The 14,293-nt window shown below is 39.6% G+C and overlaps 1 protein-coding gene across 9 annotated transcripts in view; it reads right to left on the bottom strand.

Annotated features, from left to right (window-relative positions):
• The window catches only part of TPK1 (thiamin pyrophosphokinase 1), a 465,917-nt gene that overhangs the window by 307,825 nt on the left and 143,799 nt on the right, over nt 1-14,293 (bottom strand). For 7 of the 9 annotated variants that reach the window (XM_058179856.1, XM_058179862.1, XM_058179855.1 and 4 more), the window contains exon 2: nt 12,867-12,935. In XM_058179856.1, the coding sequence (XP_058035839.1) occupies nt 12,867-12,909 (43 nt within the window). In that variant the 5' untranslated portion in view covers nt 12,910-12,935. Of the gene's footprint in view, nt 1-7,382; nt 7,444-12,866; nt 12,936-14,293 lie in introns of all 9 variants that reach the window. The other 2 variants (XM_058179854.1, XM_058179853.1) reach the window with 1 other exon arrangement.

The following is a 14,293-nucleotide window of genomic DNA, read 5'->3' as shown; positions in this document are numbered from 1 at the left end:
TCAAGTGACCGGTAGAAGAGGTGTTGGTTTCTTCTGAACTGGACATTCTCACGATATTGTTTTATTTGTCCTTCATATCTTTCAATTTTCTTTGCTGTTGCTATTACATGCTATGTTAGTTCTTCCATGATTTCTGTTATTGTTTTTTCCTCCAGGTTGTATTTTTTGTATAAACTATTTTTCAGCTTTTCATTCTTTAGTTTTCCTTCTTTCAAGTATTTCAAATTGCTGACATCTCCTTGTAGTTTTTAAATTTTATTTTCAAAGTTTCTCCAGTTTCCTATTCCACTGGGTTTCTTTTTTGGCATTTTATAACCCAATTCTGCAATTCTATAACAGCGGCTGTGCTGTACATTAGTTGGTTTGTTTCACATGGATGGGATGGGAGTTAAAATGTTGTTCACGGCATTTAGTAGATCTTTCACTCGTTTGCTATGCACTTCACAAATGGCAGACAGTCTTTTTCTTTCTGTGTTTTCTTTGATGTAGTTTTAAATCTTTTCCTTCAGCATTTTTGCAATTGATGATTGCAATGATAGAGATCATTTAGCTCTAAATGATATAGATCATTTAGCTCTATACTTTGCAATTGTTGCAGAGGAGGATCTTCATCATGTATGTTGGTTTTTTCCACTGGTTGGTCAGTTTGTTCAGGTGTTGGAACAATTTCTTCAGCCTGTTCATCATTACTTGTTGTTTTCTTTTTAGCCAATGTTCTAGATGTTGCATTTCCGCATCTGTAAAAATGTTATTATGGATGATGAAACATCTTTGATCCATTAATCATTGTTCAGTTACAACGATTAATGTACAGTTCAGGTGTTTTTCCTTCCACAGTTGTGTCATTCTTTTTTGAAATTCCCTGGCTGTTGATTCTGTCTGCTAGTAACATTTAATAATTTCTCGATTCTCTTCGGTTGTCCAGGTTTTGTGCTTTTGTTCTAATCGCTTTGCAATTGCATGCCCTGGTCCCCAGAAGCAACAACTGAGTCCTATTGCCCATTTTTCGACAAATGTCCAGAGCCATATCATCTGATGCGGCACTTATTGACCTGGGCAATGACCAATCCTGTGTGAAATTCTGTTGATTTCTTCTCATAATTGGTGATGGAAAGTGCCTGGGTTGGTTCACGGTGGCTACACCACTACTGATCCGAAGACTGATCCGAAGGTAATCCCATAACCACAGGGACCATACCAGATAGCCATCCAGGCACAGCCACTGTGGGGGGCAGAGCTATATTATTATTATTATATTTATCATATCATATCATATCATATCATATCATATCATATCATATATTACATTATTCTATTCTATTCTATTCTATACTATACTATACTATACTATACTATACTATACTATAATTGTATTATATATTATATACTATATTATATAGTGGGATGAGGTGACTCAGTGGCTAAGAAGCTGAGCTTGTTGATCGAAAGGTCAGCAGTTCAGCGGTTCAAATCCCTAGTGCCGTGTAACGGGGTGAGCTGCTGTTATTGTCCCAGTTTCTGCCAACCTAGCAGTTCGAAAGCACATTAAAAAATGCAAGTAAAAATATAGGGACCAATATTGGTGGGAAGGTAACAGCATTCTGTGCGCCTTTAGCATTTAATCATACCAGCCACATGACCACAGAGACATCTTCAGACAGCGCTGGCTCTTTGGCTTTGTAATGGAGATGAGCACTGCCCTATAGAGTCAGGAACAACTAGAACATAGGTGCGAGGGGAACCTTTACTTTTACCTATATTATTATTATTATTATTATTATTATTATTATTATTATTATTATTATTATTATTATTATTATTATTATTATTTCTACCACTACTACTACTACTACACTAGATACCTTAGTTGTGTAATATAATGCTTATATATTTATATTCTTGGCATCAACAATACTAGGTTTGTGAATTCTAACAGTGGAAAGATTATGAAATGACATTAACATGTGTCTCCATAACTTAAACTGGAAGAAGTGAAAACAATTATTGCTGTGCAGTTGAAGAAAATTTCAGGTAAACATATCTATTTTTACCACACCTATTTACTACTTATGAAGAATAATTTATTTTTTATTTATTTATTACATTTGTATACCGCCCTTCTCCCGAAGGACTCAGGGCGGTTCACAGCCAATAAAAACCAAAATACATATAATACAGATTAAAAAACAGTATAAAAAACTAATTCAATATATGGCCTAAAAATTTTAAATACGATTAAAAACCCCATTTAAAAACCCCAGTATAAAACCCCAATTTAAAACTATGTTTAAGCTAGTCCTGCATGTCGAAACAACAACGTCTTCAGCTCGCGGCGGAAGATCCGGAGGTCGGGGAGTTGACGAAGCCCCGGAGGCAGCTCGTTCCAGAGGGCAGGAGCCCCCACAGAGAAGGCCCTCCCTCTGGAGGTTGCCAGCCAACATTGCTTGGCTGACGGTATCCGAAGGAGGCCCTCTCTGTGAGAGCGCACTGGTCGGTGTGAGGCTACTGGTGGCAGTAGGCGGTCCCATAGATACCCCAGTCCTAAGCCATGGAGCGCTTTAAAGGTGATAACAAGCACCTTGAATTGGACCCGGAAGACCACCGGGAGCCAGTGCAGACTGCGCAGGAGAGGTGTCACATGGGAGCCACGATGTGCTCCCTCTATCACCCGCGCAGCCGCATTCTGGACCAGTTGAAGCCTCGGGGTACCCTTCAAGGGGAGCCCCATATAGAGAGCGCTGCAGTAGTCCAGGCGGGATGTAACAAGGGCATGAGTGACCGTGCACAAGGAAGCCCAGCCCAGAAAGGAGCACAACTGGCGTATCAGGCGAACCTGATAAAAAGCTCCCCTGGTGACGGCCGTCATATGTTCTTCTAAAGACAGCCGTACATCCAGGAGGACGCCCAGATTGCGAGCCCTCTTTGTGGGAGCCAACAACTCACCCCCAACAGTCAGCGATGGAGTTAGCTGACTGTACCGGGCTGCCGGCATCCACAGCCACTCGGTCTTGGTGGGATTGAGCCTGAGTCTGTTTCTCCCCATCCAGACCCGTACGGCCTCCAGACACTGGGACATCACTTCAACAGCCTCATTGGGGTGGTTAGGGGTGGAAATATACAGCTGTGTATCATCAGCGTATAGATGACAACTCACCCCAAAACCATGGATGATCTCACCCAGCGGCTTCATGTAGATATTAAACAGAAGAGGCAAGAGAACCGACCCTTGTGGCACCCCACATAAGAGGCGCCTCGGGGCCGATCTCTGCCCTCCTGTCAACACCGTCTGCGACCGGTTTGAGAGGTAGGAGGAGAATCACCGATGAACAGTGCCCCCCACTCCAAGTCCCCCGAGCCGGTGCAGCAGGATACCATGGTCAATGGTATCAAAAGCCGCTGAGAGATCTAGTAGGACCAGGACAGAGGAACAACCTCTGTCCTGAGCCCTCCAGAAATCATCAACCAACGCGACCAAGGCCATTTCCATGCTGTAACCAGGCCGGAAACCAGACTGGAACAAATCTAGATAGACAGTTTCATCCAGGTACTGGGGTAACTGTCGTGCTACCACACTCTCAACAACCTTCGCCACAAAACGAAGGTTGGAGACAGGACGGTAATTTGCTAAAACAGCTGGAAGGCTTCTTGAGGAGGGGCCTCACCACTGCCTCTTTCAAGGAGGTAGGGAAGACACCCTCCATCAAAGAAGCATTAACAATTCCCTGGAGCCAGCCTCGTATAACCTCCCGGGTGGCCAGTACCAGCCAGGAGGGACACGGGTCCAGTAAACATGTGGTCGCATTCAGTCCCCCCAGTATCCTGTTCATGTCCTCAGGAGTCACAGAATCAAACTCATCCCAGATAGTAACCCCAAGACCTGCCTCTCCCACCCCGCCCGGATCTACCCAATCTGTGTCCAAACCTTCCCAAATCTGAGTGATTTTTTCAAACAGATATTGTCCAAACTCCTCAGCACGTCCCTGTAAGGGATCCTCCACCGCTCCCTGGTGAAGGAGTGAGCGGATCACCCTAAACAGGGCGGCTGGGCGGTTATCTGCTGATGCAATGAGAGTGAAAAAATATTACCGTTTTGCCACCCTCATCCCCACTAGATAGGTCTGAATTTGAGACCTACCTAGTGTCCGGTCAGATTCGGAGTGGCTGGCCCTCCAGATAATTTATTTTGACATTGTGAACTTTTTCTAATGTTATTTTATGAAATAATAAAAATATTTTAATAGAGTGCCATTATATACGACTTTAAAAAAATTATAGTTTTTCTGAAAAAATAATAGTAATAATAGTATTGATAATTTGATTTTTGGACATGTTAAAAAAGAGATAACAAACCAGTAATGCTCATTTTACCAGATCTCCTCAGAAGCTTAGTTCTGAACAGAAAACAAGAACCAAAAAAATATATAGCAATAAAAATGCTAATTAAGAAAGTTTTGGGGGAAATGCTGGAGACAAGTCTATGCACAGGAAATTAATTCTGTAGATGATGTGGAAAAGATGGCTTATAAAGTTAATGAGATATTACTTAAGGCAAGAGAAACAATTAGGCTATTAACAGTGAAGATAAACTAAACATTCTGCCATCAAATATAATGATACTAATTAAAACTGAAATGAAAAATAAAACATGAATATGAAAACAAATTCAAGAGCAATAAAAGCAAAGAGTTAAACAGGAACCAAATTGCTGCACCGAAAAGAAGTGCAAAATCAATCAGTCACAATCTTTTAATCAATAATGATAAAGTTTAAAGTCTGACTTTTTTCCTAGAATCTCTAAATCAGCAGTTCTCAAACATTTTGGTCTCAGGACCCCTTTGCATTCTTAAAAAAGACTATGGACCCAAAAGAGTTTATGTTTATGTGGATTATATCCATATTTACTGTGTTAGAAATTAAAATTGAGACATTTTAAAATATTTGCCTTCATAGACGCCAAATATTAGCTCCTGCTGAAAAATTAAGCCAATGGGTTTCATATAAAAAAATGAAATAACATTTCATATACGACTGATGCAACTTTTTATGAGAATGAGGGATGTGTGTGTGTGTGTGTGTGTGTGTGTCTCATAGCAATGCTTATGTTATTAAAAAATAAAGCAAATGAAAAACAAAAGAAATCAAGTCTACTTCATAGTTCTTACACGAAAGTCATATGTGAACCTTTTTTAAAATAAAATATTACAGCAAACTTTCAGTTCCTTAATGAGTAACCATCCATAGGATTTTAGCCTGAAATTCCTAATATATATCTATTACAGCTATACAAAAATCTTAAAGCAGGGGTGTCAAACTCAATTTCACTGAGGGCATCTGTGGTGGCCCGGGCACAACAGCTTCCTGGAGCCCTCTGCCAGTGAAAATGGAGCTCATGAGGGCCGCATGCGTGACACCGCAGATCTAAGTTTGACACCCCTGCCTTAAAGGAATACTTTGCAATGTACATGAAAGCAATCACATATTTAGAATACTCAGCATAGTTGCTTTATACTTTTTCCTTGGTTATCTTTTTATGTTTGCATGAACATAGATAGGCAGATGATTTAATAAAACCTTCACAGCAAGTGTACCAAACTTTCTGGATGTGGATGCCTCAATATTTCACAATGGGTTGTTTTCTTCATAACAATGAGCTTCGCAAAGTGCACACTAGACTATCTGTTAAAGGCCATTAAAGTAATGACTGAAGTTATCTTGGTGAATTAAATCTGCTATAGTTACCATCCATCCAACAACATGTTCAATTCACTTAATTAAAGAGTCTCTATTGATTACATATATAAAGCATAGTAATTTGTTTTGCAACTAAGAAAAATGTCACTGGTTTTAATAATTCTATCTGAGGAAAATTCAGAGTCCAAATCCAGATGCAATATAAACAATAAAACATAAAATGAAGTAACTGTTGGCAAGGCAAATATAGCAATATAGCATTTTAGAAGGAAGATTTTGCTAGAGTAAGAAGCTTGATTAGTTTCATTGGTGTTTGAATTTCAGAATCTTGATTTCTTTCATTTACCCAGTATAATCTGCAATGGCTAATGAGGGATATTTGGAAATACAGATTTTCAATAACTTCGGGCACATAAAAGATATGATAACTGGAAGAACAAATAAACTGCAGTTCTAATTATCTAATTATCCTCTGAAGTCTGTGTCCGTCTTGTTGGGTTGCAGAACCAAACAAGACAGTTATAGAGGTGCAGATGACAGACTCAATAATTCCTCTGTAGTTTTTCTGAGTTTTGGTAAAGGGAGTTGCTGGGTAATATTAATAAACCACTAAACCACAGTTATGTGTGTGAGCATGTGTGTGCATGTACATATTTAGACATGTTACATCTGAAAATTTTATCTCTAAGGCTTTAGAATCCTTTAGAATTTAGAATTTTAGATTTAAAATTTAGAATTCTAAATTTACTTTAGAATTCTTCACACTTTAGAATTCAGGATGAGAGATCAATTTTGTCATAATTCAGATATGCCATTAAGTCTTCCTTTCTGTGACATTTCAAGTGCATACACCAGAAAATGCTCATCTAAGGGTTAATCCATTTTGGTCATCAGAATCTAGATAATGATGCTTGTTATTTAGTGAGAATCATACGAATTCTTAAACCACAGACAGACACAAATAAAGTCTCCATTCTCAGCCTTGAAAATAATGTCTCTAGCATTTAGCTACTGTATTTATCAGAAAGATACATTTTTCCTGTAGGTTAAATGAAAGAAAATCCTACATTCTCTGAGAATACAGTAATACAAAAAGTGAAGAAGCTATTCCCAAATTACGTCAAGGAAAATAGATATTTTATCTCTGACCTTCTCCACTTGCAATGGATAAGCATCTACAATGGAAAACATCCTCATGTGGATAAGAAAAATCAGAATAAACTCTTCACTGCAAACGTTCTCTAACCTGGCAAAGAGCAAATGACTAGCAAAATAACTGAAACAGAGTGGAAATCATAAGCATACTTATTCAAATGTAGGAATCCTTGAATTCTTACGTCCAATAAGCCTTGGATTCATAAACTGAATGCAAAAGTGTCTAGAGCACAGTTATTTTTTGTAAACAGAAGGAACTTAGTATTTTCTTCTCCATTTTATGTGGTGGATAATTTCAAAAATGGATTGCAATTAATTTTAATAAAAAGCTATTAAATATGCTAATATTCATTTAAGTTCTAGCCTTGAACATACCTTTTTGGTTTATGGCCAATGCTTATATATAAATGCATATTCACAAGACTGTCACATGCCACATTTTTTAGAGAACAAAAATATCTAGGATCATTTCTTTAAGAATTAACAATCATCTAAGGGACAAGATAGGCTAGCCATGAAATATTCAAGATTTTTACGTTCAGGATTCTTTGGGGATGGGGACCTTCTTAAATGCAGGGTCATCTTATTTGGAAAATGCTTGTGAGAGAAACATGGAGAGGGAAGGAGGAGAGGAGAGGAGGGGAGGGGAGTGGGGAGGGGAGAGGAGAGGAGAGGAGAGAGATCAATGAATACTATAAATATTCCAGTTACCTAAAACATAGGAAGTTGAACTGCATTAAACACAGATAACTATGTTATCCCTTTTACAAAATAAAATAAAAGCAACCAGACAACAACTTGGAAAATAAAACAAATTGTTTTAAATGCTTTTCAGTTAAAAACTTGAAACATTAGAATAGTCAGCTCACAGTATCTACTCATTTAACTGTAATTGAACTTAAAGGAAAAAGAAATCTAACCATTCTGAAGAAAAATTAGTGCAATTCAAGGTTTTAAATAAAAGCTTTAATTTTGATAGACTGAATAATTCAATCATTTCAGTGGACTTCCTATACTTAGGTCACAAAGTAGTTCTTCAATTTTAGAGTCACAGCACAGTCTAGAGCATGGGTAGTCAACCTTTTTATACCTACCACCCACTTTTGTATCTCTGTTAGTAGTAAAATTTTCTAGCTGCCTCCCGGTTCCACAGTAATGCGCTGTGTATCGTCGTTTGCGCATGCTTCTCGCGCATCATGGATTGGGTTTGGGGGGGCAACGGCTACCAGCTCTGCTTGTCTGTTACAGCTGAGTGATGTGGGGGGAGATGCGTGAGCTATTCTGGGACAAGGCTCTTTTGTTTGCGGTCGCACTATAGCGCCATTTAGTTTTACTTACGTAACATGAACTAAACTTATGCGCGGGTGATACAAATAGTATATTTTCAGAAATTTAAATTGTCAGGGGGAATTTTATGAAAACCTAGTGAAAATGTTTTTAAATAATGCTATGAAATTTTTTTAAAAAGTCAATTAAGTTTAAAAAAAGGAAAGTGCTTCAGTATCGGACAAAACCCCTACTGCCCACCATTGAAAGCTGAAACACCCACTAGTGGGCGGTAGGGACCAGGTTGACTACCACTGGTCTAGAAGCAACTGAAAATAAGCTGTTATTGGCGCAGTGGGTGGCCCTCCTCCACAATGGGGGGCCCTCCCCCTCCTTCTCCTCTTGCGACCCTGGCCAGCTGCGGTGGGGCCAGGGGTATGTGCCTTTACCATGGCAACCCCACTGTGCTGTACCAGAAGCCATTTTAAGACAGTCCAGTAGAGGCCATTTTAAGGCACAACAGGCTGTATCTTAATAGAACACACATCCCAAGGGGTATTACGGGTGTTTTACCCCCACAGTATTTCTTTCCAGTCATCTGTGTACCAAGTTTGGTTGAAATTGCTAGAGGCATTCCAGAGTTATGCCGATAAAAGCCATTTTAAGGCAATCCAGTAAAAGCCATTTTAAGGCACAACAGGCAGTATCTTTGCCCGGGTATTTATAGATATCAAAGTGTTTGTGTGACAGGGAGCCATCGGGAGGGGCCTTTCTTCCTCTTACTCTCATTTCCATCATCCCTGCCCTCTCCCTTCTCCCTCTCATGCGCTCCTCTTTCCCGCCCTGTCTACAATCCTGACACTTTGCCCAAATATATCAGGCACTTCCCCATTGGTCCACTGGAGGGTGAACATCATGGCCGGCTTTCCAGAGGAAACTGTGAAGGAACTGACATCACAAACAATTGCCAGCCAAGGATGCCGTGCTCGCTCTCCTTAACAGCCCAGGCATTCCAAAGTTATGCTGGAACACACAAACAGACACACATACCTAGGTGTGTCTCCCCCTCCCCTCCATATTTGTTTCCAGAGGGTAAGTCATCTGTGTACCAAGTTTGGTTGAAATTGCTCAAGGCGTTCCAGAGTTATGCTGGAACACACACACAAACATACATCCTTTTATATATATATGTTTTCTGAGGTTTTCACGGGTGTTTGTATATAGGTCTTTGGTTGTTCGGGTTTTCTCCCGTGTAAAATTGGAAGTGTCTTGGCGACGTTTCGACGAAGTCTCATTCGTCATCTTCAGGCTTCAGCTTCGTGCTTCTGGGAGCAATGTGTGATCGCAGCTATTTCTTCCTTTTAACTGCTAGTGGGGGTTTGAACTGATTGGGTGGGAGCTTGGCTGTGCTCTGATTGGCTGGGGTTTTCTGTGCTCTGATTGGCTGGGGTGTGTCCTGTGTTGGTGGGGGCTTGGTTGTGCTCAGTCTAATCTGTGCTGCAGGGGATTTGAGCTGGTGAGCTGCACTGCTGCTGTTTGGCTTCGTGTTCGTGGTCGTGCTACATCTTCATAGTGGGTGTCAGTCTGCTGCATGTATGGATTGGAGGGTTTGAAGTGGCTAATGTTGCAGCTGCGGTCTGGCTTCTGGTCCTTGGTCGTGCTTCCTGATCAGTGTGGGTTTGGGTGTGCTTTCTGGGTGGATGTGTGGTGGTGACATCCTGTGTGGACCTCGTGAGTGTGGGTCTGGTGTCATTCCTCGTGTTAGGGACACGTTTGTCAATAAGGGCAGGTTTCCAAATGGCTGGTAGGCGGGAGGTATCATCTCGTTTGTTCATGCTGTGTGGGCGTTTTCTATCTCGATGGCTTCTCTGATTATTCTGTTGTTAAAGTGTTCAGTTTTGGCGATAGTTCTGGTCTTTTAAAGTCAATATCGTGTCCTGTGACTTTAAAGTGTTGGACCAGGGAAGAAGTTGGTTCCTCTTTTTGAATGAGTTCTTGTGTTCTTCAATCGTGCACTTATTCTTCTGTTGGTTTGTCCAATGTATGTGGTGGGGCAGGCGGTGCATGGGATTTCATATACTCCTTGATTTTCTAACTCAATTTTGTCTTTGGGGTTTCTTAGGATGGTGGATATTTTTGGTTTGTGCAGAATGCTGTCTTGATGTTATGTTTGTGGAGGATCTTGCTGATTCTGTCTGTGGTGCCTTTTATATATGGGAGGAGGGCTGTGCCATTTTCTTGCTCTCTGTCTTGGGTTTTAGTGGGGGTTCTTTTGGATTAGTTTGGTAATCTTATTTCTCTGGAATCCATTGGATGTTAGTACGTTTGTGAGAGTGTGTAGTTCGGTTTTAGGTGTTGTTCGTCAGCTAAGCATTTTGTTCTAGAGATGAGTGTCTTGGCTACGGAGTTGATCTGTGCTGGGTGGTGGTGTGAGAGTGCATGCAGATAGCGGTTTGTGTGTGTTTTCTTCTGGTAGATGGTGTGTCCTAGGGAGCCATTGGGTTTCTTGTAGACTAAGACATCTAGGAAGGAAGTTGGTTGTTAACTTCTGTTTCCATGGTGAACTGTATTTTGGGGTGTAGGCTATTGAGGTGTGTGAGGAAGTTTTCAAGTTTTCTTTCCGTGTGGCCAGATTATGAAGGTGTCGTCTCGTATCTGAGCCAGAGTTTGGGTTTGTGATCAGATTTTTCTAGTGCTTGGGTTTCAAAGTGTTCCATGTAGAGGTTGGCAATGACAGGTGAGAGGGTGATCCCATGGGTGCGCCTTCTATTTGTTTGTATTTTTGTCCGTTATAGATGAAGTATGTGTTGGATAGGCAGTGGTTGGTCAGATCTAGTATGTGCTTGGGGGTTATATTTGTTTTGGATAGCTGTCAAGGCTTCTTTGATTGGCACTTGGGTGAAGAGGATATGACATCAAAGCTCACGAGTAGGTCGCTGGGCTGTAAGTTTTGTTTCTTTATGATCTCTATGAACTGGAATGAGTTTTTACGTGTGAGGCAATGGATTCTGCATAGGGCTGTAGTTGTTTGGCGAGAAATTTGGCTAGGTTTTGTAGAGGTGAGCCTATGGAGCTGACTATGGGTCTGAGTGGGGTTCCTTCTTTGTGTATCTTGGGGAGGCCGTAGAGCTTAGGGCATCTGGATGATTTCTCTCTGGGAATGATTCTTTGTTGGATTTCTTCGCTGATGGGGGAGGCTTTTATTTTGGATCTAGTGGTTTTCTAGGTAGGTGGTGGGGTCTGTTTTAGGGGCTTGTATGCAGGGTCTTGGAGTAGGTTGGTTAATTTGGTTTGGTAGTCAGATGTGTTCATAACCACCGTGGCGTTGCCCTTGTCTGCTGGTAGGATTATTATGCTGGTATCTTTTTTCAGGTTAGATCCAAAATAAAAGCCTCCCCCATCAGCGAAGAAATCCAACAAAGAATCATTCCCAGAGAGAAATCATCCAGATGCCCTAAGCTCTACAGCCTCCCCAAGATACACAAAGAAGGAACCCCACTCAGACCCATAGTCAGCTCCATAGGCTCACCTCTACAAAACCTAGCCAAATTTCTCGCCAAACAACTACAGCCCTATGCAGAATCCATCGCCTCACACGTAAAAAACTCATTCCAGTTCATAGAGATCATAAAGAAACAAAACTTACAGCCCAGCGACCTACTCGTGAGCTTTGATGTCATATCCCTCTTCACCCAAGTGCCAATCAAAGAAGCCTTGACAGCTATCAAAACAAATATAACCCCCAAGCACATACTTTGGTGGGTTTTCTCCCGTGTAAAATTGGAAGTGTCTTCGTGTCTCATCTTCAGGCTTCAGCTTCTGGGAGCAATGTGTGATCGCAGCTGTTTCACATTGCTCCCAGAAGCACGAAGCTGAAGCCTGAAGATGACGAATGAGACTTCGTCGAAACGTCGCCAAGACACTTCCAATTTTACACGGGAGGAAACCCGAACAACCAAAGACATAAATATATATATATATATATATATATATATATATATATATATATATATATATATATATAAATATATATAAATATATATATATATATATATATATATATATATATATATATATATATATATATATATATAGATACCCTTTGGTATCTCTTCTTCCATTTTAAATCATCATTCTGTCTTTTTAAGGGATAATATTTTTCACTCATTGGTTGCTTTTGTTTTCATTCAATAATGGAATTCAAAACTTTAAAACATAGGTCTTTAGGAAAAGAGGAACCATAGATTTTAATGACTAGAAATTCCCATCAGGTCCCATCCAGCAGATTGGGAAAAGCTACATTAGATTTCTTCTATTACAATTTCTCCCATGTTGCTACTCTCATTTGGCCAATCATATTTCCTAAATCTTTTTTGCTCTGCAATAGTGGAGAAGACTGTATTTTGATTCACAGATTTGAGAAGAAGTGCAGAAGTTGGTGCAATGATAGCATTCTTTCTTGCAACATCATTAGGACAAATGTAGATTTTCCAAATTAAAATTTAGTGCCTATTTGTCCTTCTGAACTGATCACAGTATGGTTTGTAGCCATGCTCTACTCTATGTTATGCTATGCTACGCTACACTACACTATGCTACGCTAGGCTACTATACTAAAGCATGACTCAGTGATTTATCTTGTTTTAAAATAGTGTAAAATCATACAACTATCAATTAAATTCTTAAATACATAAATACTTATATTCTAAGTATATTCTCTATATAAATATATAAGTAAGTAGTAGATACTATACCAGTGGGAAGTAGACATTCCAATGGCGTACACACCCGTTCCATAGCAGATTATTGTTGGGTTTTTAAAACTAAAATCAAATCAAAATAAATAAGTTACAATTCATGAAACCAGTTATTCATGCAATATTTAACTATATTTAAATCATGCCCAGAGCATATTTGTATAAAAGATTAGTTCAGAGGTAGCCACAAAAAAAGCTGATTTATAATGAACCACAGACTGTTACATACAACAGGTAGCAGGAAGCTCATTCCAGATTGAGATTAATGTGCAAATATGTTAGATATCAACTGGCTCAATCTTTGTAAATGTTGTGTTACAGATAAGCAGGAAAATTGTAACATAAAGGACCCAAATCTGACTTTAATTTTTAACCGGTAAATATCAATTTTCATAGAAGTTGTTCCCTGAAGTCAGATCCACCTTTCTCATCCTTTATGATTCTGAGTAGTGTAGAAAGAATAAATACAGTACAATAACCAAGACTCTAGCAGAATCAAATAATGGAGGCTGGCAATAAGAACATATGCATATCCAGCAAAAATGATGGGGAGGAGGGGGAAGAGACCAGCAAGGTAGTATTCAGTTAACATGAAATTTTATGTGCTCACTGCATCTTGTCCCTTTTTTAAAGATTTCTTTTATTCTACCTTTATTATTTTTATACATAATGCAAGACAGTGACATATCTAATCTTCCTCCTTTTTCTTATTTTCCCACAACTATATGAGTTAGGCTTAGAGAGAGAGTAACTGGCCCAAAGTCATTCACTGGCTTTTATGTTTCAGTCAGAACTAGAACTCACAATCTCTTGGTTTCTGGCCTGGTACATTAACTATTAAATCAGGTTAATAGTATAATTACCTCTTTAAAACATTTAACACTTGTAAACACATATAAAAGTTTTAAATTCCACAAAGAATTTATGGATTTTAAGGAAACCAAGAAGGAAGCAAAAAAAAAGAAGGGGAAAATCCCTATCATTGGTTTGGATAATATTGACAAAAGGAAAAACTATAATTTTATCTGTCTTGGATTCCAACCAACACCTATGTCAGCCAAGAGACAATGATGAATCCGCATACAGACGGGAGGTTGAACGACTAGCCTCATGGTGCGACTGGAACAATCTGGAACTGAACACACTCAAAACTGTAGTAGTGGTGGTAGACTTTAGGACCCTTCCATATTTCCACTTCTCACAATATTAGACAACACAGTATTAACAGTAGAAACCTTCAAATTTCTAGGTTCTACCATATCGCAAGATCTGAAATGGACAGCTAACATCAAAAACATCATCAAAAAAGCACAACAAAGAATATTCTTTCGGACTCAAAATGTTCAAGGAGCTGCTGATACAGTTCTACTGAGGAATTATTGAGTCTGTCATTTGCATCTCTATAACTGTCTGGTTTGCTTGAA

The sequence above is a fragment of the Ahaetulla prasina genome, chromosome 4 (genome assembly GCF_028640845.1).
Source record: "Ahaetulla prasina isolate Xishuangbanna chromosome 4, ASM2864084v1, whole genome shotgun sequence".
Taxonomy (NCBI): Eukaryota; Metazoa; Chordata; class Lepidosauria; order Squamata; family Colubridae; genus Ahaetulla; species Ahaetulla prasina.
Note: the sequence above shows the minus strand (reverse complement) of the source record. Positions and strands in the feature narration are given on the sequence as shown.